Source organism: Mixophyes fleayi, chromosome 8 (assembly GCF_038048845.1).
Source record: "Mixophyes fleayi isolate aMixFle1 chromosome 8, aMixFle1.hap1, whole genome shotgun sequence".
Taxonomy (NCBI): domain Eukaryota; kingdom Metazoa; phylum Chordata; class Amphibia; order Anura; family Limnodynastidae; genus Mixophyes; species Mixophyes fleayi.
The window spans coordinates 10415215-10441380 of record NC_134409.1 but is presented as its reverse complement, the minus strand read 5'-3'; the positions used below and the strand labels follow the sequence as shown (position 1 = coordinate 10441380).

The window sequence follows — 26166 nt, the reverse complement described above, 5'->3', positions numbered from 1 at the left end:
ACGTAGCTCACTGAATAAGAATGGATTTTCTATAAGAAATTATTTGCAGGAACATTAGAATTTCACGGGAGCTGTCGGTTTGATGACAACTGACCACCTTTTATAAAAAAAAACCACCCCTTTCCACACTCACATTAATTAGTAACGAGATTATCCAAAACCTTTTATTTTGACCTTCATCATTTGAAGGTGTCACTGTTCTGCAGATCTAGAGAGGTCCGTAAAGTAATACTGCAACACAAACGGAGGCGCGGCCCGCAGTTCACATCAATATCTCCCAAATCCCCCAAAAGATGGCGACATTTATGGAGAAACAGAAGTGCCACATCTAGCAATGACAGCCCCGATTGCACACTGCGCATTTCTTCCTACCACAAACGTAGGCGCACTTCTACTCTGTGGAGGTGTCTCCTGAGACTGTAGAGGTGTATCTAGAGCCTAGACGCGCACCTCCGAATGCGTTCTAATGACCCTCTAGGCATTGTAAAACCAAGAATATTTACGTGTACCCCACGCGTTTCATAAGCAAGATCCAGTGTCTACAGATAACCGGTGCCACATTGCAAAACAATACTCCATAAAAGAGGACCCATGAGTTCATAATTCAATACACTCCTAAGTGGTGGCGAAAACACATCAGACTCTATCAGAGACAGACTCATAGAATGAGCAGATCAAGAGATCTCATGAGGCAAAACGCAACGGTGGTCAACGTTGGGATGACTGATGCAGCGTCCTACACACACAGGTTCATTTCCTTTTGCAAACATTTGTGGGAAATAGGAGTGTGAGTTGTACAATTCCTGGTGGCCGCTTGGTAAGGTACACATTAGTTGGTCTCTAGAAACTACCTGAGGTTTCCATTTGATTTTTAAAGTACAGTGGTCATCTGCTGTCTGCACGAAACCAAACTCTTCAGTCGGATCAATGTCATCGACGACCAGCAGGTTAATCTCTTTGAAAACATTTAGATCCACTTCCGCTCCATCGTCCCATAACAAGGTGTTCTCCTGTGTGTCGGAGGCAACCATACGTCTCTCACACCTCAGAGCGGCTGTCTGAATATCCAACATGTGAGAGGGGCTGCAATAGGAATCAAACCTCTGTATGTTGGCCGCCCCGACCTGTGGCCGGTATCCTACTACCGTGAACTCAGGAACATCGTCATTGGTTGGGAGGTTAAGGGAAATGCCATCCGCCACAACTGTCTCCTCAATGCCGTCGGTACATTCTGCCGGTGTGACCTGGTAACCCGTAGCTTGGTACTGTAGTAGCTCTTGTATCTCAGTGATATCCGGGTCACTATATAGCGGATAGAAGGGGGGCTCAGTATCTTCCGTGTTTGCCTACATAGATATAATACAACAAGTTTTATTACATTTATAAAGCAAAACATAAACAAAGTAGTAACACAATTTTGTTATGGGGGGAGGGGTGGTGGGGGGGGGGGAGTTTGTCCTCTGATTTTTCTACAAGTGCTCATGCACCAAGGACTAAAGAAACATAAATTGATAGTAGAAAATAAGTAGTTGGTTTATCTCGTCTGCAGATATAGTGGTAGAGTGTGTGTACAGTATTACCCACGCATTTCTTAGGTTTTTTTTCAAATTAAACTTATTTGCTTTTCAAAAGATTACAAAGTATAGATACAACATCATCATACAATTGTATATTTCTACAATATTTATTCTATGTTGTTAACATATGGGCAAAATCTATTTTTAAGTTTGTAACACACGATAATTTGAAATCGACCGTATTGTATTATTGTGTTTTACCAGCTTGTTCCAGCATGTAAAAAGTTTTTACATTGTGGACGTTCGTGCACAAATTTCATCTGTACAATAAAATAAAATTTGAAATGTGAAAAAAACAAAAACTTGTCCTTAGCTATTTAAACACATTCACTCCTATATAATGTACATAGAGTATTCTGTTACTATGGCATTATGAAACACTTCTAGGAATACACACAGAAAACCAACTACTATACAGTACTAAGACAACACAATATGCTGTACTCTGGGAATTTGTTTGGTGTTAGAAGTGGGATTTGCTATACAAACTTTATGCAGAATATGTAAAGCATTCGTGTTCATCGTATACCACAATTGTCTGATTGATATCTTTTTCTTTTTGTTCATTTGTGATATTAAATGTCAGAAATTAAATAATATATCAATTTCTGGTGCTCTATTATCACTTTTATTTATGAATTAGCTCAACATATTGGTGAAGATTAGTGAGGACAATCCTCCCTTGTCTAGATGCCTGTCTTACAGAGGTACCCCATGACTTTTAAGACCCTTAGGGCATTACGGCTCGGCACATAGAAGGTCCATCTGGCAAACTAGGCCTCCGCCTAGGGCCCTGTTGGGCTCTGAGGGGCCTGGATTATTGTAACCCCTTTTTATGTTTTGTCACAAATGGGTGGTGGCAAGGGGTCCAAGTATTTTGTCTAGGGCCCCTTGGGGTCCCGATCTGGCTTTGCACCAAGGATGGGATGGAGAAGCAGTTTCTCTAGGGGTCCAAATAGGTCACAAATTGCATCAGTTCTGACATATTCCTGAAACGTTAACATAAATGTTTATGAATATGGCGAGTGGATCTTCTATATAAAGCAATATGTAATTTTATATATACTGGTCTTTTACACACCTCAGTTTGATTGACAGGAGAGCACAGGTCATGGACACAGCACTGCTAACATATAATATATATTATGTATTATCAGTTACCTGCAGAGACTTCACTGCCGAGCTATTGTCTACACGGGGGTATTCTTCACGTAGATATTTAGGTAGCCAGAGCGCTAATGCGGTTTTAACCCTAGAAAGAAGAATATTGTGATGTTATATATGTGTTATAAAATATTATATGGAAGACTTTACAAACACATTCTGGGATAGTTATGCAAACTGTTGGAAAAGATGAAGCAGCGTTGCCCATAGCAACCAGATGTTTGTAAGAATCAGTTTGGTTGCTATGGGTAACAGCACATCCAACCACACTCTGCAATGCTATGAAATAACCCTCATAGTTCTTATACGCTCCGGGCAACTAGTCGCTGACCATAAAGCCACTTCAAGTGTGAAATCAGGAAGATGAGCAAATCGCAGGATGTCACTTTGAAAACAAACATTTAAGCTGTGGTTCCCCTTCTGCCACCTCTACCAGTATCAGTGTGGGCTGAGCTTAACAATCAGCCTATAGACTGACATTCATCAACACAAAGAATCAGGCCATTAGCCTCGTACGACAATCAGGAGGTTAAAGTGCAGGGCACACTGTCACAGTCAGGATGCAATTAAGGGTGTGCCTAAATATTCTGCCATTTGATGGGCACCGATACGGTAAGATGAAATACAGTTTGTCATTTAAATCATTACAGAGCTGTCAGCAATGTAAAAGCCATTAAAGGATAATTCCAACTAAAACTGAAAATATCCTGAGCAAAATCAGATCCCTAAAGGTTATTTACCTGGTGTGCTGCACTCAGGTAAAACGGGTCACTTTCATTTTGAGCGCACCCTGGCGTTTTTTGGAGAGAGCGGTAAGCTTGAGGGAGCATGCAGGAGGTAACCGAGCAGACAAGGGGGTAAATGTATCAAGCCGAGAGTTTTCCGGCAGGTTTGAAAAGTGGAGATGTTGCCTATAGCAACCAATCAGATTCTAGCTGTCATTTTGTAGAACGTACTAAATAAATGATAGCTAGAATCTGATTGGTTTTTCAAACTCGCCGGAAAACTCTCAGCTTGATACATTTACACCAAGATGTCAGGTGACCAGGCAGACAGCCTTCACCTGCACCTCCAGGTAAGTAATCTTTTGGGGCCATATTTTACTTTAAAGACAATGCCACCCACAATTGAAAAATCAGTTCAACAAACTTAACTGCAAAAAAGAAAAATGCCTCTACATTCTGCTGCACCCCAAAATATGCAGCCTGAGAATTCTGCCCGGTTATAGGTGTAACCCATCTGCATGGTAAAGAAACAGAAACTGCAAGACAAAAATCTTGCAGCATTTCGGACATTCCCTTTAAAACAACCCTGAAGAAAATACAAGACAATGTGGTTTTCAACAACTGGTAATTGTTGCTGACATCTGGTCATTTTGTTCAGTTAATCTCCTACCACATAGGTTGTACTTTTTTTTTTTTTTGCAGACGCGGGTGCAAAACCACTATCTCATCACTGTTATATTACTAGAATACTTCTCAAGCTTTACCGCTCTGAATCGGGCAACTGTACTGTGCTGCCCCCTGCTGGCTGCATCATTATTAATACTATTAAATTGTGAGCAATTTTGGAACTTCTCTTGGAAAAGCAATACAGACATAGGTGATCTCGGGCCTGATTCATTAAGGATCTTAACTTAAGAAACTTCTTATTTCAGTCTCCTGGACAAAACCATGTTACAATGCAAGGGGTGCAAATTAGTTTTCTGTTTTGCACATAAGTTAAATACTGACTGTTTTTTTCATGTAGCACACAAATACTTGATAGCTTATTTGTACACTGACATTTAAAGTTGATATTTGTGTGCTACATGAAAAAACAGTCAGTATTTAACTTATGTGCAAAACAGAATACTAATTTGCACCCCTTGCAATGTAACATGGTATTGTCCAGGAGACTGAAATAAGAAGTTTCTTAAGTTAAGATCCTTAATGAATCAGGCCCCTCTACATTAAAAACTTTCACACTTTAAGTGAACTAACCAAAAACATTTTATACTCCTAGAATTGCAGGCCTACAAACACATATAGAAACCTAAACAAATACACAGTATTAAATAGGAACTAAACATCTTTATTCATTTATATCCTCCGGTGGATAAGACGGGTTGCAAATTAACTATTAACTTTTATGGTGCTGTCTTCTAGAAAAATAAATAATAAAGTGGTTTCTAACCTATATACTTGTGGGGCATAGATTAGAGTGACACAAACTGTGGGTCAGAGCCCCGTGTGGGGAGCTAGAAGCTGTTTTTGTGGTCCCCCGATTGTCAGATATGCAATACCAAAAGCAAAGGAACACGGACACTTGAGCACCCAGCCAAAAGAGGTTGAATACCACTAGTATAGATTCTTTATAGCGCTGGGTGGCCAATAACCCTTGGAATTTGGATTATATGGGGCCCGTTGGGGACAACTGGTTGTCTGGTTCATCCCTCCCCTTAAAATTTAAATTACACAAATGTAAGTAGAAGGCTGTGGCCATATTCTTATCCACCGCTTGGTGTCGTGTATATTATTGAATAATTGATTATTGATCGATGGTGGGAGAGAGGTGCAGTGTATAATGATAGCCAAATACAAACTTTCCAACCCTCCCGATTTAGGCAGGACAGTCTCAATTTGAGGCCACCCCAATTAGGGCAGCATAATTCCGACGGGTAGGAAGTTGGGAGATATCTCCTGCATTGCAGAGCAGTGGAGAACGGGTTTCTGGAGCGGAGGGAAGGAGAGAACGGAGCAGACTAGCAGTTCAAAAAGTTCTAGACACGCCCCCTGTTTGTGACCATGCCCCCATTGAGCCGTAGCCACTCCCCCTGTCCGGAGGCCGCCTACCCTAATGTTGGGAGGTGTGCACATACTGAATGCAGAGGATTTGTTTTGTGGCTCATACTAAACACTGCAGGAATACAGAAGGGGGAATCCTGTAATGTAGCAGTTGTAATCCCACTCTCTCCTCATATAAAGACCTTTCTCAATGACGAATAATGGTTAGCAAGAGGTAGTACACATTGTAACGAGGGAGGGGGTTTGAAAAAATATATTTGGAGGGTTTCCTGTTCCTGGGCTTAACCCCATTAAAGTTGTTAAAAACACAGCGTACAGATGTAGACAGCAATCGAGGAAAGGAGAAGCATTACTCAAACTGGTTAAAGTTGATGGGGCAACACCCGGGGGTCGGATTTACTGAAGTTTCCAAAAAGGAAAAGTGGATGTGTTGCCCACAGCAACCAATCAGATTCTAGCTATCATGTATCCAGTACACTCTAGAAAATGATATCTAGAATCTCTGATTGAAGGTTTGATAAATTACCCCATAATGGGGCACAGGTGCTTTTCCTGATTAGCACATAGTGAGGTGATCAAAGTCGGTGTAATATTAGTGAATTATTATTAGCTGTAGAAGTAACCTCAGCCTTTGAGCTGCATTACCGGAAGACACATGTAAACTCAAAAAGAAACTGAAAGTTCTATTAAAAACCAGAGCAACAGAGACGACACAATGTACCTTTTCCGTATGGCTGACAAAGTGAAAACGAACGCTGTCAAAACAATGGCGCCAAAACTCATCCCCAACAGCAGCCCGAGGTAGTTGTGTAAACTGTTATCTGAGGAAATAATCTTCATATTAAAAAGTTCTAATGTGGAGATGAGTTATTCAATCACATATCACACCCAACACAGTTATATACAACAGATGTTCATATACCAACATATAGATGAGGGATTTGTACAATAATTACAGCACTAAGAGGCTGATTTACTAAACCATCATGTGCTAAAATTCTGTAGAGAAAACACCAGTTTCACTGGATTAGGGCTTTTAATAAAGAGACCCCCGGGTACATAATGTATGTATGTAGTTTGTAACCTTACTTTTCTCTTCTGTAAAAGTTATTTTAGGCTCTGTAAGGGTTCCCGTGGTGTCTACCAATAGGTAAATCTGGGCCCACATGCATTGACATCTATACCGATCAGTCGCTCCAGTGTGGAAGTCTATGTAGACCCAAAGTGACCACAATGCTAAATAATTAGCTTAATGAAATCAGGAGGATTATTGAGCACATAGGAGCTAACTCCAAAATGACTGGGGGTGCTCACATTACCCCCATATGTCTGGGAAATGTCATGAATAGACAGAGTTAGTGGCTACAATACAGCACTGCCGCGGACACTTCTTTGACAGCGCCGCGGCTGCTGTACAGTACAGTGCCGCTATGTAGGGGCACTGTTTAGCCCCCGTTCTTCGCGGAGGGGAGTGGTTTCTGGAGAACCAAAAACCCCCCCTGGGGGGGGGAGGTAACCACAGTGCTGGCTCCTATGATTGGGTAGAAAATGAGATCAATATAAGACGGCTATCGGCTGTGGGTTAGTCATCCACGGACCACCCTAAGACAGCAGAGAATCTGGTAGTTTGAGACATCGAGAGATCTCTGAATGATATTCCTACTTCTTAAGCTAAAAAAAATAGATTTCCACTTTGTGCTTAGGAGTCGTTTAAACCCACCACTATTGTATTTGGAGGGACAGTGTAGATATATTACACAAATAACACAAGGTTAAGTGGTCTTACCATGCTGGAAGAGAGTGCAGTGGTCAGCAGGTCCCTCTCCAGCTTTCGTAGAGGCGGAAATACAAACTGAGTACAGCTCATCTGGATTAAATCGGTCCAGGACAAAGTCTCTTGTGGACTCTGGGAATTCTGAGTAGGAAATAAAATTGCGCGTTTTTAAAAAGAAAAAAAGAACCAGACTCATTTCCATAATTAAACGGTTGCATTGTACCACGAAGATCTCAGTGGCAACCCTACTTCCAGTGGCTGAACAGTCAACCTCTAAGGCTAAACCAATCCTTTCTATGTGTGCGATGGTTTTCCTGTGGTAGACCAGTCTAGATTCGCACCTCCCCACATTTGATCAAGGAACAATCTTAGAGATTGAGGGTGGTTTGTTTTCCAGTCACTGTATAAATGTCTTCTGTACATTTCAATCATCTACCATTTGGGCAGCACGGTGGCTCAGTGGTTAGCACTTCTGCCTTACAGCACTGGGGTCATGAGTTCATTTCCCAACCATGGCCTTATCTGTGAGGAGTTTGTATGTACTCCCAGTGTTTGCGTGGTTTTCCTCCCACACTAAAAAAACCCACATACTGGTAGGTTAATTGGCTGCTAACAAATTGACCCTAGTCTCTCTCTCTCTCTCTCTCTCTCTCTCTCTCTCTCTCTCTCTCTCTCTCTCTCTCTCTCTCTCTCTCTCTCTCTCTCTCTCTCTCTCTCTCTCTCTCTCTCTCTCTCTCTCTCTCTCTCGTGAGGGAGTTCTCTGTACAGCGCTGTGGAATTAGTGGCGTAATATAAATAAATGGTGATGATGATTTGTAAGCTCAATTTAGGAAACACTAAGTCATACCCACATTTTATGTTTTTCAAGGGACCAGGAAATTGTTGAAAACTCCAGGAAAGTATGAAAACAGGGAAAACTCTACAAACAACATCAAATAAATAAGAGAAGGACCACACAAGGTGACAGCATTGAATTATTGTGTTAATCAGTTCTCCTGCATCTAACAGGTGCACAGAAGGTGAGTTTCACATGAAATGTGACCTCTGTCCAACAACTATTAACATGCGAACAATAAATAAAACATTTCCTTATAAGTGCTTCATGATGTATGTGTACTGTTCCATTGTTAAAACAAATGAGTGTATTGAACACGTTCAGTAATACACAAATTACTGCGCAGTAATAGGACAGCATAAGATAGGTTGGTGCAATGTTAGAAAGAGTGGAAATTCTGGGAAAGTGAAATTAGGGAATATAAAACGTAGTGATGAAGTTATAAATATATTATTTTACCTCATTGGATCACTTCCACTGACTTTTTCAGAAATTACATAACCATGTATTTCCCAAACACTTTGTTGCCTTTCTTTACCCTAACTCAGGGTTTCCCAAACCCAGTCCTCATTGCCCCCTAACAGTGCAGGTTTTCCAGGTGACAAGTGATATAATCACCACCACCTGTGGATCTGTTACAATGTATCAGTTAGTAATGAATACACCTGTGCTCTAGCAAGGAGATATGGAAAACCTGCACTGTTAGGAGGCCACAATTACTGGGTGAAGGAAACTTTACCTTAAAGCAGAGGTTCTCAAACTCCGTTCTGAAAAGCTACCAACAGGTCATGTTTTAAGGATTTCTTTAATCATGCACATGTGAGTTAATCTATTTTTCAGGGCAAGTAATTATCCCACCTGTTTCTACAGACAGAAATCCTGAAAACATGACTTGTTGGTAGATTTTGATTCAGTGCAGAGATACATTCTATGAATAAAGGGTAATTGTGCCAAGTTGTTTACATCGCCACCTAGTGCTCATTTTACAGAATGCGCTGTCCCCGTATAGTATTCGAGATGCAACAGAGATACAAATGTATCGTTCTTTACTTCTGATACTTTCTGCTTTACTCACCATCTATCATCTGTAAACCGTTTGATTCCTGCTTCAGATACAGCTTATACACAGTGATAAATCCTCGTCTGTCGCACGGAGGGATCTCAGTCCACCGGATATACCTGGAGTCCTCTAGTTTAGATTTAGGCCCTGTCTTCGGTTCTGTGGAGGATTAAAGTAAAATGAAATCAAATGAATTCTGGTTATAATAAATATCTATTGGTATAATGTAAGAACTTGTTGTTCGTATACACATCATCGTATTGTTATGGTAAAATTATATTCATCACCCCCCAACCCTTTACAATTCCTACAGCTCGTCCTAGGACTATCTAATTTACATTGATTAGAATGATTTTGGAAACCCCCAAGGGGGCTCTTTCACCTTGGTAAATAAATATGACTCCCCAGATGTGGAAACTATGTCGTTACCCTATATCTAAGCGTTGGTAAGATACACTCTGTAAGACTGTAGATAATAAGTAACTTATTGTTCAGATTCCTGAGCTGTAAACTGTAACATTTTTGTGCTTTAAATAATATCTAAAACAAAAATCATTCTAGGTAGCAATTAAAAGTTCAATAAAGACAATAAAGACATTATAGCAAACAACTCACCGAACTCTTGACTGTATCCATAGGTCGTGCTGGGCCTGCTAACGCCGGAGCTGTATAATGCGTAGACGGATATAGTGACCATGTTTCCTGGGGAGATCTGATCTAAAACACAATGAGCATGTCAGTCAATGACAGCTAAAGATCTGATATCATTGTATCTGTGTGTAATGTGTCTTTCCTGAAAGTGGAATAAAATGATAATTACTATTGTTCTTAATTTCTCTGCTACCTTATGGATGAAACACCTATGTGCCAACGGAGTAGAACGTAAAAATGGGAGTAAAGAAGTAGGAAAATAAAAAAAGAGCATATAGTTTGTCCTATATGCAGAGTCACACATATCTCAAAATGCGTCCAGAACAGCAGCAAATTTACCTGATAAAGGTCAGAAATGCGCGTACAGTATATCTATTTCACACATAAGAAATAATAATATTATTCATTTATTTTTCTTAAAAGCTGTAATACGTCACAGAGAATCCACTACACAGATAGCCGCCTCACTGCCTGCAGTCATATTTATAATGGTCATTGTATTGATTTTGAGCAAATGCAAATTAAATGGGTTTTACACCCTCGGATACTGTATTTGCTTGTATGTGCCCCCCAGCCACAATGATCTATCACGTTCATTTATTTTCTGCTTCCCTTTGTGATTTTCAGCCACGTCGTTGCATCATCAAGCAGAGCTGTTTCTCTCTGCTAACTTTGGATACAACACAAAGCCGATCCTTCATCACAAATGTATCCAATGCAGAGAGCACAGAGGGCAATGGAAATAAACACCTCTGCCTGATTATATAAGTACATGGGTAAAAGACACAGAATCAAATTTAAAATAATGTATTGAGCAAAACTTGCAGCAAGGCTTGTACGCAACAATAAATTAAAGTCATTTGGAGATTGCTCCCATTAAAACTCTGTAGAAACCAAGTAAAGTGGAGGTGATGTTTACCGATTATGGTGAACGTTGTTTCTTCCTTCAAAATTTTCTGCCAGGAAATATTTTTCTGTTTCCCGTCACAAGAGTCAGGAGCCCACTGGACAATGAACCCCTGGAGGGATTCGTCTGAGCGGTTCGGACGCTGCCACCGGACTGGAATTGATGTTAGGAGTCCGGATACAGCTGTCAGATTTCGTGGTGCCGGTAAATCTATCAATAAAGGGGGAGAAGCAGTAGTGTCATTTGTGGTGGGTGCAATTTACAGATAAGGTGACAATGAAACATTTTAAACCTTGGTGTCAGAGGTCAGTACATGTCAGTGTGATGAATGGGCCATATATAATGACTCATCAATTGTATAATCATAGCCCCTGTGGACTGACATCCAACACGTGAACGTCCCATTGTATGAATAGAGCAGAATAAAATCCCACGGTATAGAAAATTCCCAGCTCTAATGATATCATTTTCATATGAAACGTAGACTGTTGCATAAAATAAAACATTCTGATGTAGCAGATTTACTGTCTTACTGTCCGTAAGGGTTGTTTGGCTGCTGCAAGCTACCAATAGCAGCTATCAGGAATTAGCTTTCATCACTCTTGTGCAATGTAGACTAATAAAAGTGCCTGTATGGTCCTTATGGGTGAATGCATTGCACATATTTGCAGCAATGTTAGTGTGAAGTAGTTTCACAGAAATATGGCATCACTCGCTGAGCAACCAGTGCATTTCCTCAAAATGAACAGTTGAACTGTTATGGGCTGATGCAGAATGAGATATACTATAGTTTTTTGTATCTTGTGTGAACTTGCTCTGTGCATGCCCAGAAAGAGGCCGCATATGTGCCTATACAGACTTGTACGATTGTGGAACTTACGCCTATGAATTGACGTTTGAGATGTGTACGTTTCTGCAAATGAGTAATATACTTCCATTTTGCTTGATTTGAGAAGATGAAATATACGGTCTCAGACTGATAGTATTCTGCTACTTTGTACAAACACTAATAATCTAACAACACTCTAAAACAGGCCTGTCCAACCTGCGGCCCTCCAGATGTTGTGAAACTACAAGTCCCAGCATGCCCTTCCAGCTATCAACTGGTTGTCTACCTGCAAAGCATGCTGGGACTTGTAGTTTCACAAACATCTGGAGGGCCGCAGGTTGGACAGGCCTGCTCTAAAAGTTCTTTCATATAGAGCAGGCGTCGGCAACCCCCGGCACGCGTGCCAGACATGGCACACAGCGCCCTCTAGTCCGGCACTCCAGGTCGCTGTCACTGCGGGACATCGCCAGCACTGAACTGCTGCGCATGCGCAGCAGTACTCCTGGGCACCATTGAGGAACGGTCGTGGGGTGAGTGCAGTAATAGTTATCAATTCAGTGCAGTCCTCAGTATCACTTACATCCCCAATTCCCTGCCTGTTCTTATTGAGGGAGAGGCAGAGAGAGATGAGCTGTACAGGGTAGTAAGTCAGAACCGGCAGTGTGGCAGCGTAAGGTAAAGTGGTCGGCTGGTAGAATCAGTGTGGGCTATAGCAGTAAGTGGAATGGAAGCGACAGAGAGAGAGGGCACATGGAGAGACAGAGAGAGAGGGCACAGGGAGAGACAGAGAGAGACATATTGAGAGGGTATACAGAGAGAGTCCAATTGTAAAGCGCTACAGAATCTGCTGGCGCTATATAAATAAATGTTGATGATGATGATGATGAGATAGTGTGTGTGGGAGACAGCCTGGAGTTGAGGCAGGGAGGAAGGACAAAGAGGCAGCAAGAGAGAGGGAACAGAGAGACAGAGAGAGAGGGAACAGAGAGACAGAGAGAGAGGGCAAGCTGCCTAACGAGGCATTATATTAATTGGGGGCACTTATATATGCAATAATTTTATTTGGAGGCACCTTTGTGAGGCATAATTTGAATTGGGGGCATAATAGGAATTGGGGGTACTTATGTGTGTCATAATTTGAATTGTGGGCATTACTGTGGCATAATATGAATTGGGGACACAATTATGTATCATATTATGAACTGAGGGCTCTACTACGTGGCATAATATGATTTGGGGGCACTACTGTGGCATAATAAGAATTTTGGGCACACCTGGGCTAAGCTAGATTTGTTCCGGCACACCGATAGAAAAAGGTTGCCAACCCCCTGCTATAAAGGAATCAATTCTTACCAGACTCCGCTTTCTCCTGGATGGGTAATTCACTTTCCGGTGACGATCCGTACGGATTATTGGCCGAGATAAATAGGGAATTTATGTTCTTTGGTACCAGAGCTAAACATTGTATCCCGAATGGGGAACACCACCGGAGAACAGACCGGATCCCGTTATATAAGTAAAACACTTCATATCCTGAGATTCTTCTCTCCTGTAATTCGTCCAGATCCGGCTGTGACACGATAGGATGGAATTAGTAGAAACAGTCGAGACGGAGAAATTAGGAAAATTATTTTAATTAAATCAGTGCAAGTCAATGTGCAAATGATTTGTTCTTGGAGTATAACCGAGTTGTTACCTTAATAAGAATGGTGATTTCCTGGGTCCCGTTGGGGTGTTCTGGACCAACAATCCTCCACACAACTGGTTGATCCTCAGGAGCTGGGGGAAAAAAGCGAGAATTAGGAAAGGTTTTGAAATTCTAAAATGTATTACCAATTTATAAATAATTGTTGCCCATAGCAACCAGATACTGGCTATCATATTCTAGAATGTACTAGATAAAATATAGCTACAATCTGATTGGTTGCTATGGGCAACATCTCCGAGAGATCTCCAAAGATGACCTGGGGGAGTGACCACGCTAATCGCGTCACTAGGCCCCGCCCCTGCCATACAATATCAATTTTGGCCTATATAACAAGGGGCGGGGCCAGAATGATGCGATTATTCCGCCCCAGCCACTTCACCAACGAAACAGGCAGGGTTCGGGAGGCTGCCCTACATTACAAGGAGTCCAGCAGAGCTCCCAAAAATGTGGGAGTCTCCCGGACATTCCGAGAGAGTAGGTAACTATGATCTATCCATAGGGATCTAATATAACAAGCTAATGCCAATTGTCTTTGCTTGCATGTGTTGTGTGCAGGACAGTAATTGTGGCAGTAATGTCTTTTAATAAGTTTGCTGAGGGTCATTCAACAACTGCAAACACGTAAAACCAGATCACAAATGCCCTCTAAGGACGTTTGCATGTGAGCGTAGCAATATAGCTATATGGTGTATAGTATCTCTCTCCCTCCCCCTCCCTATATATACATATACACACACACACACACACACACACATATCTCCCTGTAAATGTAATTGACTCTTCTGTCACCTTCGAGTCTCTTCCTATACATTTAATGAGATTTATTTTGCACATTCAAACACACAAACGTGACCCGTGTGATAACGACAGCCCTGATGTCCCCTCGTTCTCATAACCAATTTAAATCAGAAATTAAGGTGAAATAAACACAATTTGAAGAGGGAAAAATTATTTTGAAAATAAATGGGGCTATTACTCCACCATCAAAGAAGAAATATCATTTATATAACAATACTGTTTGGGAAATTGGGCAGATGGGGGTGGGGGATTTCAACCCACGCATTTGGGGGCATTACCTGAAAACAAGTACAGACGCTATACAGAAAGTATAGAAACACTACATTTTATTATATAGCTATAACTGCATTAGATAAACCATATGTAAAACATACAAATATTGGATTTGTGTATAAATGTTTTCCCCTAGAATTCAGGGCATTATTCCAGCAGACTGGGTGTGTTGCCAAACATGTGGAACTGTATCAACTATGTTGCACATTCCAAAATGAAACCGTTTGGCAACTCTACCCTGAAAAAAAATGTTTGTTACACGGGTGTCCAGCTTTGGAGAAAATACAAATCTACAATGTGTCTATAATAATTACCTGTTACCTCTTCTGCTTACAAATTAACTGTACAACAGCGCAATCTACTGGCAACTCTTTTTACTGCATGCACTTATACAAATAGATAAAACCAAACTGCAAGATGTGACCACATACCTGAAGGTGGTATAAGGTGCAGCTCACTCCATTTACTCCAGTAACTATGTCCTATCTCCTCTCTGCATCGGACGCGCAGGGAATGAGCTCTGCGGATTTTCTTAATGGAAAGATTATTGTTTATGTTGATTTTCTCCCCGATCTAAGAAACAAAAAAATAAAATATTTAGTTAATAATTTAGTGACTGTATACAATCTCCAGATTGCTAGGCATTTTGTCTAAATTGCCATTTGTATTTTAATGAAATGATACACTGGTCGGGAATCAAACTCATGACCCCAGTGCTGTGAGGCAGAAGTGCTAACCACTGAGCCACTGTGGGGGCTGGGAGGAGAAACACCCTGAACCCAGCTGTACTTTGTTCTAAGCTGAGACCTGCTTTTTTGGAAGACTAATATTTGAGTCTAACACATATAACTGTATATTCCATTTATATTTTATCTTCCATCCCATTGGTCCTCCTCCTTCATCTATATTATTGTATATAATATCTATACTATTGTGCAGCCTTCACACACAGCCGTTGTATCTCACTGTAGCAACAATTACAAGTGGTACAGTAGTTTTGTGTCCCATATATTGATTTAATTTGCAAACATTTTCCTATATAATAGATGCGAGACTGAAAATGTTCTCTCTTGACATACGTGGCTTGTGGTTTACTATGACTGTTGGTGCGAGAGAGAGCTGTCTTTTCTTGGAAACTCAACTGTAACCTTTAATGGGAATTCAAGAATACAGTACAGATTCTCTGATTGTAGTTACAAATGTATGTACTTCCTGCAGCAAGCAATGTCACAGCATGATCTGCGTATTATATATGTGATTTGTCTTAGGCTAGGTACACACTACAGGTTTTTCAGCCGATAATCGAGCCAATAACACGATAAACAATTGTTCGGCCAGATATCGCATTAGAGCAGGGGTCAGGGAACTTTTTTACCTTTTACCCCCAAATATATTTAGATACGTCGACGTTACCCCCTTGATTTCAAAGGAAGGAAATCATATATTATTAATGATTGGAATTCAACATTTTATTGAATCTATTCAAAATTTCTTTGAATGCTTCAACTTCAAAACTTCAGGTTTTGGAGAAATGATGTTGCTTCATTTTTAATATGAGGGCATCAATATTGGGGCATATTGATGTTAAAGCAATTTGGATACAGTCTTCAGCGTCCAATCGATTTCTCTGCTTTGTTTTTATGTTCGTTAGAGTGGAAAATCCTTGTTCGCAAAGGTAGGTTGTTGCAAAAGGCAGCAACTTTTTTACTGCCTCCTCATGTGCAATTTTGATGCCTTTGCAGCTGTTGGCATCCAAAAATATGACAGATCTGCTTTGTTTTCAATTGCAATACGTGCTTCATTATTGCATCGAAGCTCAAGAAGTGCCTCTGCCAACCCTTGAGGCTCTTCTGGTACAACAGCAATTTCACATTTAAAGGGGTCTACAATCCAACTGACAACATGTGAATCGGCAGCATTACCCCCAGGAATTTCATTTTTACCCAATTTGGGGTAATTTACCCCTGGTCCCTGACCACTGCATTAGAGTGTACTCTGCAACAATGAACGATGATCGTTCCAATGCACATCGTATCATTTCGTTTGATTGTTAAACCAGACAAAAACTGTTGTTCAATGATGGAACGATGTTGTTCCAATCCTGCAGTGTGTCTGCACTCAGGACCGGCAGTGTCCATAGATCTCTATGGAGTGTGCAGAGTCACCATCTTTTCAGCCTATGGTTATGACAGATGAAGAGCACAGACCTGAAGGTAAATCTTGTAAAACGTGTATAGTGTGTACACAGGAATCGGCTGCTGATCAGGAATTTCAGTCGGTGGTATAACGCATTGGGAGAAATAGTGCGTACCCAGCCTTATTCTGTCTGCACGGTCTTCTTTGTTGATGGAGAGGAAAAAAACAAGTTTGCCAATTACATTGTATAGAGAAATTCCGCCCCGTCTCTCTCTTCAGCCCTTAGGCTACTGCCTTCTGTGCCAAATAACCAATCTGACCCGGTTTTCACTGTGACATTCTGCTGTGAGACGGATGAAAAAGAAGTGGATGGCAGAGTACACATATGGCAAAAGAATTCTACCCACCAATGTCCAGGCCGGCTCCGTCAGTGTGTTATACTCCAGCTGGCAGGAACGCTGGTTCTCCGATGTCTGATTTCTCCAATAGATGAGAATTATGAAGTCTGATCCCTGGATGTAAATCTTAGTGATCACAGGTGTGACGGGGACCACTGTTATAATAAAGATATTTTACACACATGAAGGGAAGTGAAGGATAGGAAGCACAAACAAATATATTTATTTAGATATCAGTATCCCTACAAATGCAGGCCATGCTTCAATACGCAGCTACGTGCCTCTGGAACAGCCCTGTAGGCTCTCTGCTGCGATGTAACATTACAGATCTGTCCACACACCATAGATGTGGATGAAAATCTGTGATATTTGGGTACCGGACATCTCCATGATGTCCGGCGGTTCATCACTGGGAATAAATTTCCTCCCATTTTCCAATATGAGGGTCCCCCTTGTGAGGAAATGACCAAACGGAATACTTGGATCTACTTTTTTAAAAAGAAAACACAACACTTTTTTATGAATACTTATCTTTCAAAATACGTTAGGTTTCCGAATTATGTGTATTACACTTTATTTCTGCTGCTGGTGGAAAAATAATCATAGATTAAAGTAACTTTTAACTTACTTTTTGTACGATGGAGAATTCAGCCACCCTGTATCAAGTAAGTTTGAAAAGATTGTAGTGTGGAGACTACTTTTATTTCCTAAACAGATTGGGTATGGAATATAGGCACTTCCTATAGAGAAAAAGAATAATAGAAATATACTAAACCAATTCATCCAAAAATACGGAGATGAACATTGGGTATTATTGACTGCTATGTTGGGTTACCCAGATGCCATGTATATATTTACCTCCTTGTGAGTATCACCAAACATAGACGGTAATTAAAAAGAAGACTATACTTAAGGACAATTTATTTAATTATTTTATATCCATTCATTTCTATATTTTTAGATGAATTTGCTTCTATTCGAGTTTCCTCTTTTTCTCTATAGGAAGCGCCTATATTCCATTCCCAAACTGTTTAGTTTATTTACTTTCTTGAGGTTAGTGTGTCCCTCGTGGGTGAGGATCAAGCAGCATCCTTTAGAAGCACCTGTTTTTTCTGTAATTTCTATACTTATATTTCCTACCTGTTGGCAGGAAAACAAGTAAAAAATAATCTGCCAATCATCTTATTATTGATTGGGGGATATCAATTTAAAAAAAAAAAAAAAATTGCAGGTCAGAAAATATTTAATGAATTCAAAAAAGCTGAAGAGATTTACTGGCAAACTGGGAGCAACCCGAAAATATATCTTCGAAGGTTACCGTAAGTCAGTATGCAGTCATGTGACCAGACCTGCATTCAGGGCCAGAACACGGCATCACCATGTCCCATAGCAAAATTTGGGGCTGGACCCAGTGATGCCGCTACTCCACACGGGCCCCTCTCTGCTCCTCTGGGCATACACAGTGAAAGTGAAGCACTGATTGGGTATCCATGCAAGATGAATGGACTATTGACATAAGTGGGGAATAATTAGAGCTGTTAATGAAATGTGGGGATGTTAATGTAATGTGGGAGCTATTAATGTAATGTAATTCATGTTCATCACGTGAAGCCACATACTTTGTTATGTTCCTATCGAAATATAATATATTTAAATTTATTATACAGTTTATTTAACTGCTGGAGAGAAAAAAAACTAAGTTGGAAATGCTATAAATAAATTGGGCAGCATTAACAGCATACAGATTTACCTATATCTGCCAGATGGACCTGTACAACGTCCGATTCAGAGAGATTCAGTTGGTTAGTAGCAGTAATTTGAATTGCAAATGCTTCGTTCTGAGTCCTGTTTACTGGGATGCTTACATTAGCAACGTCCATATTCATGGTGTTCTCTTGTCCTGTCTGTAAACTAAAGAACAGTCCGAGTTACAATGTGCATTTAGGATTGGGGAGTAGCAACAGTGGTAGTAGTAGTCTTTAGATTGTAAGCTCTTGTGAGCAGGACCCTCCTCATTTCATTACTTATGACTTCTACACAGTGCCGGATTAAGGGAATGGAGGCCCCTGTGCTAAGGGGGCCTCCATTCCCCCGTGAGGGCCCCCTCCCCTGTGATCCGAGCTGCCCGCCTCCCCCTCCCCCCCCCCGGCACTTACCTCCTTCCCCGGCGCGCTGTACGCTCTTTACTGAGGAGGTCTCGTGAGTGAGAGTCACGAGATCTCGTCAGTAAGGAGACTACAGCTCTCCGGGAAAGGACCGCAGTGAAAGTGCTCAGCAGCACTGATTGCGTCGGGGGCGCCCCCTCCCCCAACCGATCAATACTGCTGCTGAGCACTTTCAAGGGCCCCCTGGATGATTTAATCAACAGTGATTCACAATAAAATTGATATTACGTTTATATTTGTAATACAAGATTTCACTTTACCAATCCTGTTTTACTGATTGGTAAAGATATAAAATTATCATGAAAGCATATATATGTATATATATATATATATATATATATATATATATATATATGCAGCACGGTGGCTAGCACTTCTGCCTCACAGCACTGGGGTCATGAGTTCAATTCCCGACCATGGCCTTATCTGTGTGGAGTTTGTATGTTCTCCCTGTGTTTGCGTGGGTTTTCTCCGGGTGCTCCGGTTTCCTCCCACACTCCAAAAACATACTGGTAGATTAATTGGCTGCTATCAAAATTGACCTTAGTCTCTCTGTCTCTCTGTCTGTGTGTGTATGTTAGGGAATTAGACTGTAAGCTCCAATGGGGCAGGGACTGATGTGAGTGAGTTCTCTGTACAGTGCTGTGGAATCAGTGGCGCTATATAAATAAATGATGATGATGATGATAATGTGTGTGTGTGTATATATATATATATATATATATATATATATATATATACATACACATATATATATGTATAAAATAAATTGTAATACTATAGGCACTAAGAAAAAATTAGTAAAAGTTTGTAAAAATAAAGAGAAGTTTTTCTGGTAATGTAATGATGGGATGTGGTTGGAACAGTATGGGGGGCGTGACCATGACAGTGTGGGGACGTGACCACACCAGTATGTGGGCGTGACCACACCAGTATGGGGGCGTGACCACACCAGAATGTGGGCGTGACCACACCAGTATGGGGGCGTGACCACGACAGTATGATGGGCGTGGTTACTCCCCCTCAGGGCTGCCTAGTGCTACAAACACTAGACTACCCATTAGATATCTCCCTTCACCTCAACATTTCCACCTGCGGGACACAGAGCCCTAAAATCAGGACTGTCCCACTGAAATCGGGACTGTTGGGAGATATGGAGGAATGATATATACACTGATGTGTGTTTATCACTGTTATGCTGTAGACTTGACAATTTAACCGTAACTACTGCAAACCCGCTATGCAAATTTATAAGACATTGATTAAAGTACATTAAGGTTGTGGCAGCTGCTACTGTGACCACAGAATGATGATACAAGTTTAGATTGTAAAAAGTTATAACCATTGTAAGCAAATGACAAGATCACACGTCCACCACAATCTGTTGCAGCGACAGAAGAAGTTTCATGATCCGTCAGCCGACATCAAAGACGAACCTTAATGTCAGATCTGTGATAGAACTACAAGCTGATTTCAAGATAAGCTAAATCCATGCTGGAACTTGTAGTCCCACAACAACTGGAGCGCCAGGGCTGCCTGTCCCCATATTCTTGTAATCCCTACTGATAGAATGTTAAACCATTGATCCACGACATATTTAATTACAAACAAGATTGTTTCTAACTACTGAAATCTCTGGTCTTGAAACAGTATTTAAATTATTATTATTTTTTTTGCAGTTTTACTAGAAAAACAGTGGTAAATGACAATATCATAACATATATTTAATGAATACCGCTGCAAACTTGCAACAATGGAAGCCACATTATATTTAGGTTGAGAATTATATCCCTTCTGTTGTATCTTAAACATTAATTTCCAGTGCATTTGTTCTTCTATCATTGGTGTAAACATTTTTAAAACGGCCAAGCGGTAAAATGAGAGGGGAGCTCGGTATGGGATGGTTAGCGTCACTTAATACCCCTGCAGCAGACGACTCATTTAAGCCAAGTTATGTTTCTATGTTGTCTATAACCTGCAATTATTTTTTGTTTTCAACCTATGTGGTTATCCTTAAAGATGTAGCTGGTCCCTTAGGTGGGATAAATAGCCATTGTTGGGCCAGGGCGCAAGTTGGCTAAACATTGTTTTGCGTTGATTTAAATCAATACCGCATAGATGTATATAAAACAGCTGATCCATTGCGTTTGTATTTGATGTCAATGCTTTTCTTTCCCTTTCGGAATTGTTAAAATAACACATGTATGTGAGAAATCATTAAGCATGATGTGAGGATTAAACGGGAGGACTCAACCCAAATGATTGTGGGGAGAGAGATACATTAATTGTAAGTACCAGAACACATTACGCCTAGTGCAGCGTATGAAGGGCTGATACTTTCTGTTGAAGTTTAGCAATAGTAGATATTGATGTATTAGTGTTAGTGGTTTCCTGTTATCACTGTTATCAGTACTAGATTACTGGTACTAGAACTGAATTTCATCATATGTACTGATTGACCTCAGTAATTCTCAAGCGCTCCAGCTGAGGACTTCCTCTCATTTTACCAAAAACGTGATCACGGTTATGAAGATAAGGGGTAAAAATAGTGAGATCATTATATGTGATAACGATCATATGTGGGAGAATGAAAATGAGACAGTAATTGTTATTCTCGGTTGTGAGCACTGAACCTATAACTATGTTCTAATATTCTGCAATTATATCACGCATGTGTTATTCATGGTATTTCAAATAGAAACTCTTACAGTTATAGTTATTTACTGCAATCTCTTTCGCTACTGGCATTGTATGTAAATGAGAGGGAAGGGAGGCAGCAGGAAGACACAGACTGAGAGTTATATAGAGGAAGGAGCAGGGTCATCCAGCAGCACAGAGTATATCAGGAGATGAGGGATGTGTTAATGAAGACAGGTCTGCATGTGACAGGGGCAGTGACATGATGTGAGGAGGGGAATGGAGGCAGCAGAAAGCCACAGACTGAAACTTATATAGTGAAAGGAGCAGGGTCCCCAAACAGTATAGAACTATATATGTTGCAGCATCAATCACATCATATAATTTATTGTAATTAATTGTCATTAGATCAATAGAGCCCTTACATCGATCAGCCCATCTGTGATCAAGTTGAAACGTTCATTAATCTGGTCAGTTACTGGCATAGGAGGAATGGATTTTTAACAGCAAAACAAGCAACATCTTGTAATGTACAAACATCAAATTAGAAAAATGTCACCAGGATTTATCATGTATAACAGAGGAAGTTATTGACAGAACTTACTTTTCTACACGTACGTTATAGTGTGTGGACAGCCCTGTTTTCTGTCCGGGATCCCACGTACAAATCATCTCGGTGGAAAACTCATCCATTGAACACTTTATATTTGTGGGTTTATCAGGAGGATCTAATATGGAAAAAGAAGCTATTTTGAGCCTAATGGGCAAATGTATCAAAAAAGAGGAAGTGGGAGGTGTTACCCAGAGCAACCAGATTCTATCCATCATTTATCTACTATAACAGCAAGAAGCTGATTGGCTGCTGTGGGCAACACCTCCACTATTCCTGTTTAGAAGGTTAGATACATTTACACCCTAAGTGTTATCACGGACATGAGGAAAGTCACATACACTTATACAGAATACTTACATCTTACTCTTAACAAGCCCATGTCAACAACGTACTTTAACCTGTTACATTCCGTGTAACAAACAACATGATAATCTTCTCTGACACCGAGGAGCTGAACAGTGGCCGACGACCGGTTTTTCCAATCTGGTTTTCTTATGTTTTCATTTAATTGAAGCAGAAATTCAGCTTTCCGATTGCACTGGTTTCCTGTAGAGATGCAGATTATGGAAACGTTGGATCCTACTGACACAAGTGAGGCCGGTTTAAATATAACATTTCCCGATTTTGATGCCAAACCTGCAGGAGGGGATTGAACAGACGTAACATTTGTTTACATACAACCAAGATTGTCTTTCAAATATAACACACACACTTGCAGGACCTACACCGGGGTAGATTTACTAAAACTTCTAAAAAGGTAGAAGTGGATGTGTTGCCCATAGCAACTAAAGGGAAACGTGGAGGTATTGCCCACAGCAACCAATCAGATTCTAGCTAGAATTTATCTAGTACATTTCAGAAAATGCTATATATATATATATAAATCAGCTTACTAACTGAATACACTGTGAGCAACAGTCTGTGTCAAGATAATTTAAAATAAAATAAAATATATAAATTTAAGATGGATTTATTAAACAGCATAACTCTACAAGTACATCTTTGAAGCTCATTATGCTCATTATGTAAATATACACATGGATTATTTTAAGGGTGATGCAAAATAGGGATTATAAATCAGTTCAAAACGGTCATCACCTTCACAAGCTTTTATGGTGAATACTTGAAACATCCAAAATATATTCCATTTGGAAGGCTTGGTTCCCATATCTTGTCCCAAATTACAGAGCGAGAGTCATTGTTGCTCCTGTGACATAAAATAGAAACACATTAATTGAGAACATATTCCTCGCCAAACAATCATATGACTTGTATCTGCATTATAGTGTACCTGCTGCCTAGACTGAGCGGAGAGAGAGAAAGACAAGAGGTTGCCAAAGGTCAGCGCAAAAGGTGTGACAAGATCTTGCTGAATATAGCCAACGGTGAGGGTCTCAGAAGATGGACCTCCACCAAAGTAATATAATGGGGTATGGGGGGGATTTATTAAAGTCTTAAAATTAAGTGGAGCACCCCGTTAATTTACTATATTTGACTGCCACCTGGTCAATGTATTGTTGTTGTGTTTTGTTATTTATTGAGATGGGGGGGGGGGGGGCGTTGTGTGGGGGGACTAACCCAGTCATCAAGAGTTATCAGTCTGTATTAACAGGTAGGATAATTACTGACCCAGGAAAATCGATTAATTCACCTGTGCACGATTAAAGAAATACTGAAAACATGACCTGTTGCTCCCTCTTGAGGACTCAGTTTAAGCACCTCTGTCCTAGATTATAGCATGTAGTTTGTCACAAGTGACGCAAATTGAAAAATGTTACAAAATTTTGCACCCTGCTTTAACTTTATGTTGCTCCCTCGAGTGTTTTTAGTTTTTCTGTTTTTTTTTGTTTTGCTTTTTTTTTTTTAGTTTAACGTTTTCCTTGGTAAAAGAACCATTCACAGAGGGGATAACAATCAGTTTTCCACAACCGGTTTCTATTTTATTTTTTTTAAATGTCACACAGAAAGACAGAGCGGAAAGTTCTTGATGAAATTCAAAGATTTTAGAAGCCTTATCTCTTAAATGTGTGAACATGTCAGCTTTAACACAGACTTATCTTATTAACCTCCTGCTAACCGTTGCACGATATAGATCTGAAAATAAGACTTAGGGGCTGATTCATTGAGAGCAAAGCATAAAAAAAGGAGTAACTTTGCACCTGGACAAAATCATGTTGCATTGGAGGGGGAGGTAAATTTAGAATGTGGGGACAGATTTATAGTAGGGGTAGAGCATGACCCTTGCTGAGCTGCCACCAATGTTTTCGTTACTGTGATTGACAGTCCCTGCACCCGTCAGGGTCCTGCATGAAGGATTCTGGGTAGTATAGAGTTATATTTTATGTTTACGCTCCTAACATGTTCCACGACCAGAGAGAAGATGAGATAGATGGAGGGTGAGCCCAGAACAAAGAAATAAAACAGGTATTTCAGATGATTATAAATAACTATGAAACTATTTAATCCATATATTTTACCTGTGGTGCGGTTATCACGAGTTAACCACATTGTATTCTTGTGACCACTGCACCAAACTTGTATGTGCCTTTCACAGGAAATGTCTGTTTTTTTTGCTGTAATAACATTAAATAAACAGCTGCTAGCAACAGTGACATTAACAAATATACACCTACATGCACTAAATTCTGAGGAAATGTATAGAACTAAAGATAGGGATATGTTTGTATGGTGGGGGAGGCTTTTTCTCTATGCACAGCAGGCTACTTGACTGAAGCATTGCAGCTTAGAGTTCTCTGAGCAGGTTAACATTTACATATACACCGATCAGCCACCTGTCTAATATTGTGTAGGTTCCCCTCGTACTGCCAAAAGACTTCATTCAGGCATGGACTCCACAAGTCCTCTGAAGGTGTCCTGTGGTATCTGGCACCAAGACGTTAGCAGCGGATCCTTTAAGTCCTGTAAGTTGTGAGGTGGGGCCTCCATGGCTCGGACTTGTTTTTCCAGCACATCCCACAGATGCTCGATCAGATTGAGATCTGGGGAATTTGGAGGCCAAGTCAACACATAGAACTCTTTGTCATGTTCCTCAAACCATTCCTGAACAATTGTTGCAGTGTGGCAGAGCGCATTATCCTGCCGACAGAGGCCGCTGCCATCAGGGAATACCGTTGCCATGAAGGGTGTACTTGGTCTGCAACAATGTTTAGGTAGGTGGTACGTGTCAAAATAACATCCACTTGAATGCCAGAACCCAAGGTTTCTCAGCAGAACATTGCCCAGAGAATCACACTGCCACTGCCTTTCCCATAGTGCATCCTGGTGCCATCTCTTCGCCAGATAAAAGACGCTCGTGCACCCGCCCGTCTACATGATGTAAAAGAAAACATGATTCATCAGACCAGGCCACCTTCTTCCATTGCTCCATGGTCCAGTTCTGGTGCTCAAGTGCCCATTGTAGGTGCTTTCATTGGAGGACAGGGAACAACATGGACAACCTGACCAATCTGTGGCTACGCAGCCAGCTGCGATGCTCTGTGTCTTCTGACTTATTTCTATCATAACCAACATAAATTTTTTCAGCAACTTGTGCTACAGTAGCTCTTCTGTGGGATTGCACCAGATGGGATAGCCTTCGCTCCCAACACGCATTAATGAGCCTTGGGCGCCCATGATCATGACACTGGTTGTCCTTCCTTGGACCACTTTAGTAGGTACTCATCACTGCATACCAGGAACATCCCACACGTTAAAGCCGTTTTGGAGATGCTCTGACCAGGGCCGGATTAAGGAAATGGAGGCCCCTGGGCTAAGGAGGCCTCCATTCCCCCGTGAGGGCCAGTGACAGATCCGGGGGGGGGGGGGGGGGGGCGACCGGGGCGATTGCCCCCCCTA

The 26166-nt window shown here is 40.9% G+C and overlaps 1 protein-coding gene across 3 annotated transcripts; it reads right to left on the bottom strand.

Annotated features, from left to right (window-relative positions):
• Positions 1-169: 169 nt before the first annotated feature.
• Positions 170-24880, bottom strand: LOC142100002 (interleukin-31 receptor subunit alpha-like). 3 transcript variants are annotated; one of them, XM_075184007.1, is made up of 16 exons: positions 24789-24880; positions 23410-23518; positions 22669-22947; positions 22303-22426; positions 18647-18807; positions 16906-17051; positions 14794-14935; positions 13280-13362; positions 12937-13153; positions 10767-10964; positions 9812-9913; positions 9212-9355; positions 7314-7442; positions 6249-6348; positions 2739-2829; positions 170-1346 (listed from the first exon to the last, which is right to left on the bottom strand). In XM_075184007.1, the coding sequence occupies exons 2-16, from the start codon at positions 23477-23479 to the stop codon at positions 675-677; spliced, it is 2658 nt and encodes an 885-aa protein (XP_075040108.1). In that variant the 5' UTR covers positions 23480-23518; positions 24789-24880; the 3' UTR covers positions 170-674. The 3 variants fall into 3 exon arrangements, with proteins under 3 accessions (XP_075040108.1, XP_075040109.1, XP_075040110.1); XM_075184008.1 differs by lacking the exons at positions 22303-22426; positions 23410-23518; positions 24789-24880 and having other exon boundaries at positions 22669-22738; XM_075184009.1 differs by lacking the exons at positions 18647-18807; positions 22303-22426; positions 22669-22947; positions 23410-23518; positions 24789-24880 and adding an exon at positions 17525-17598.
• Between the last annotated feature and the right edge of the window lie 1286 nt (positions 24881-26166).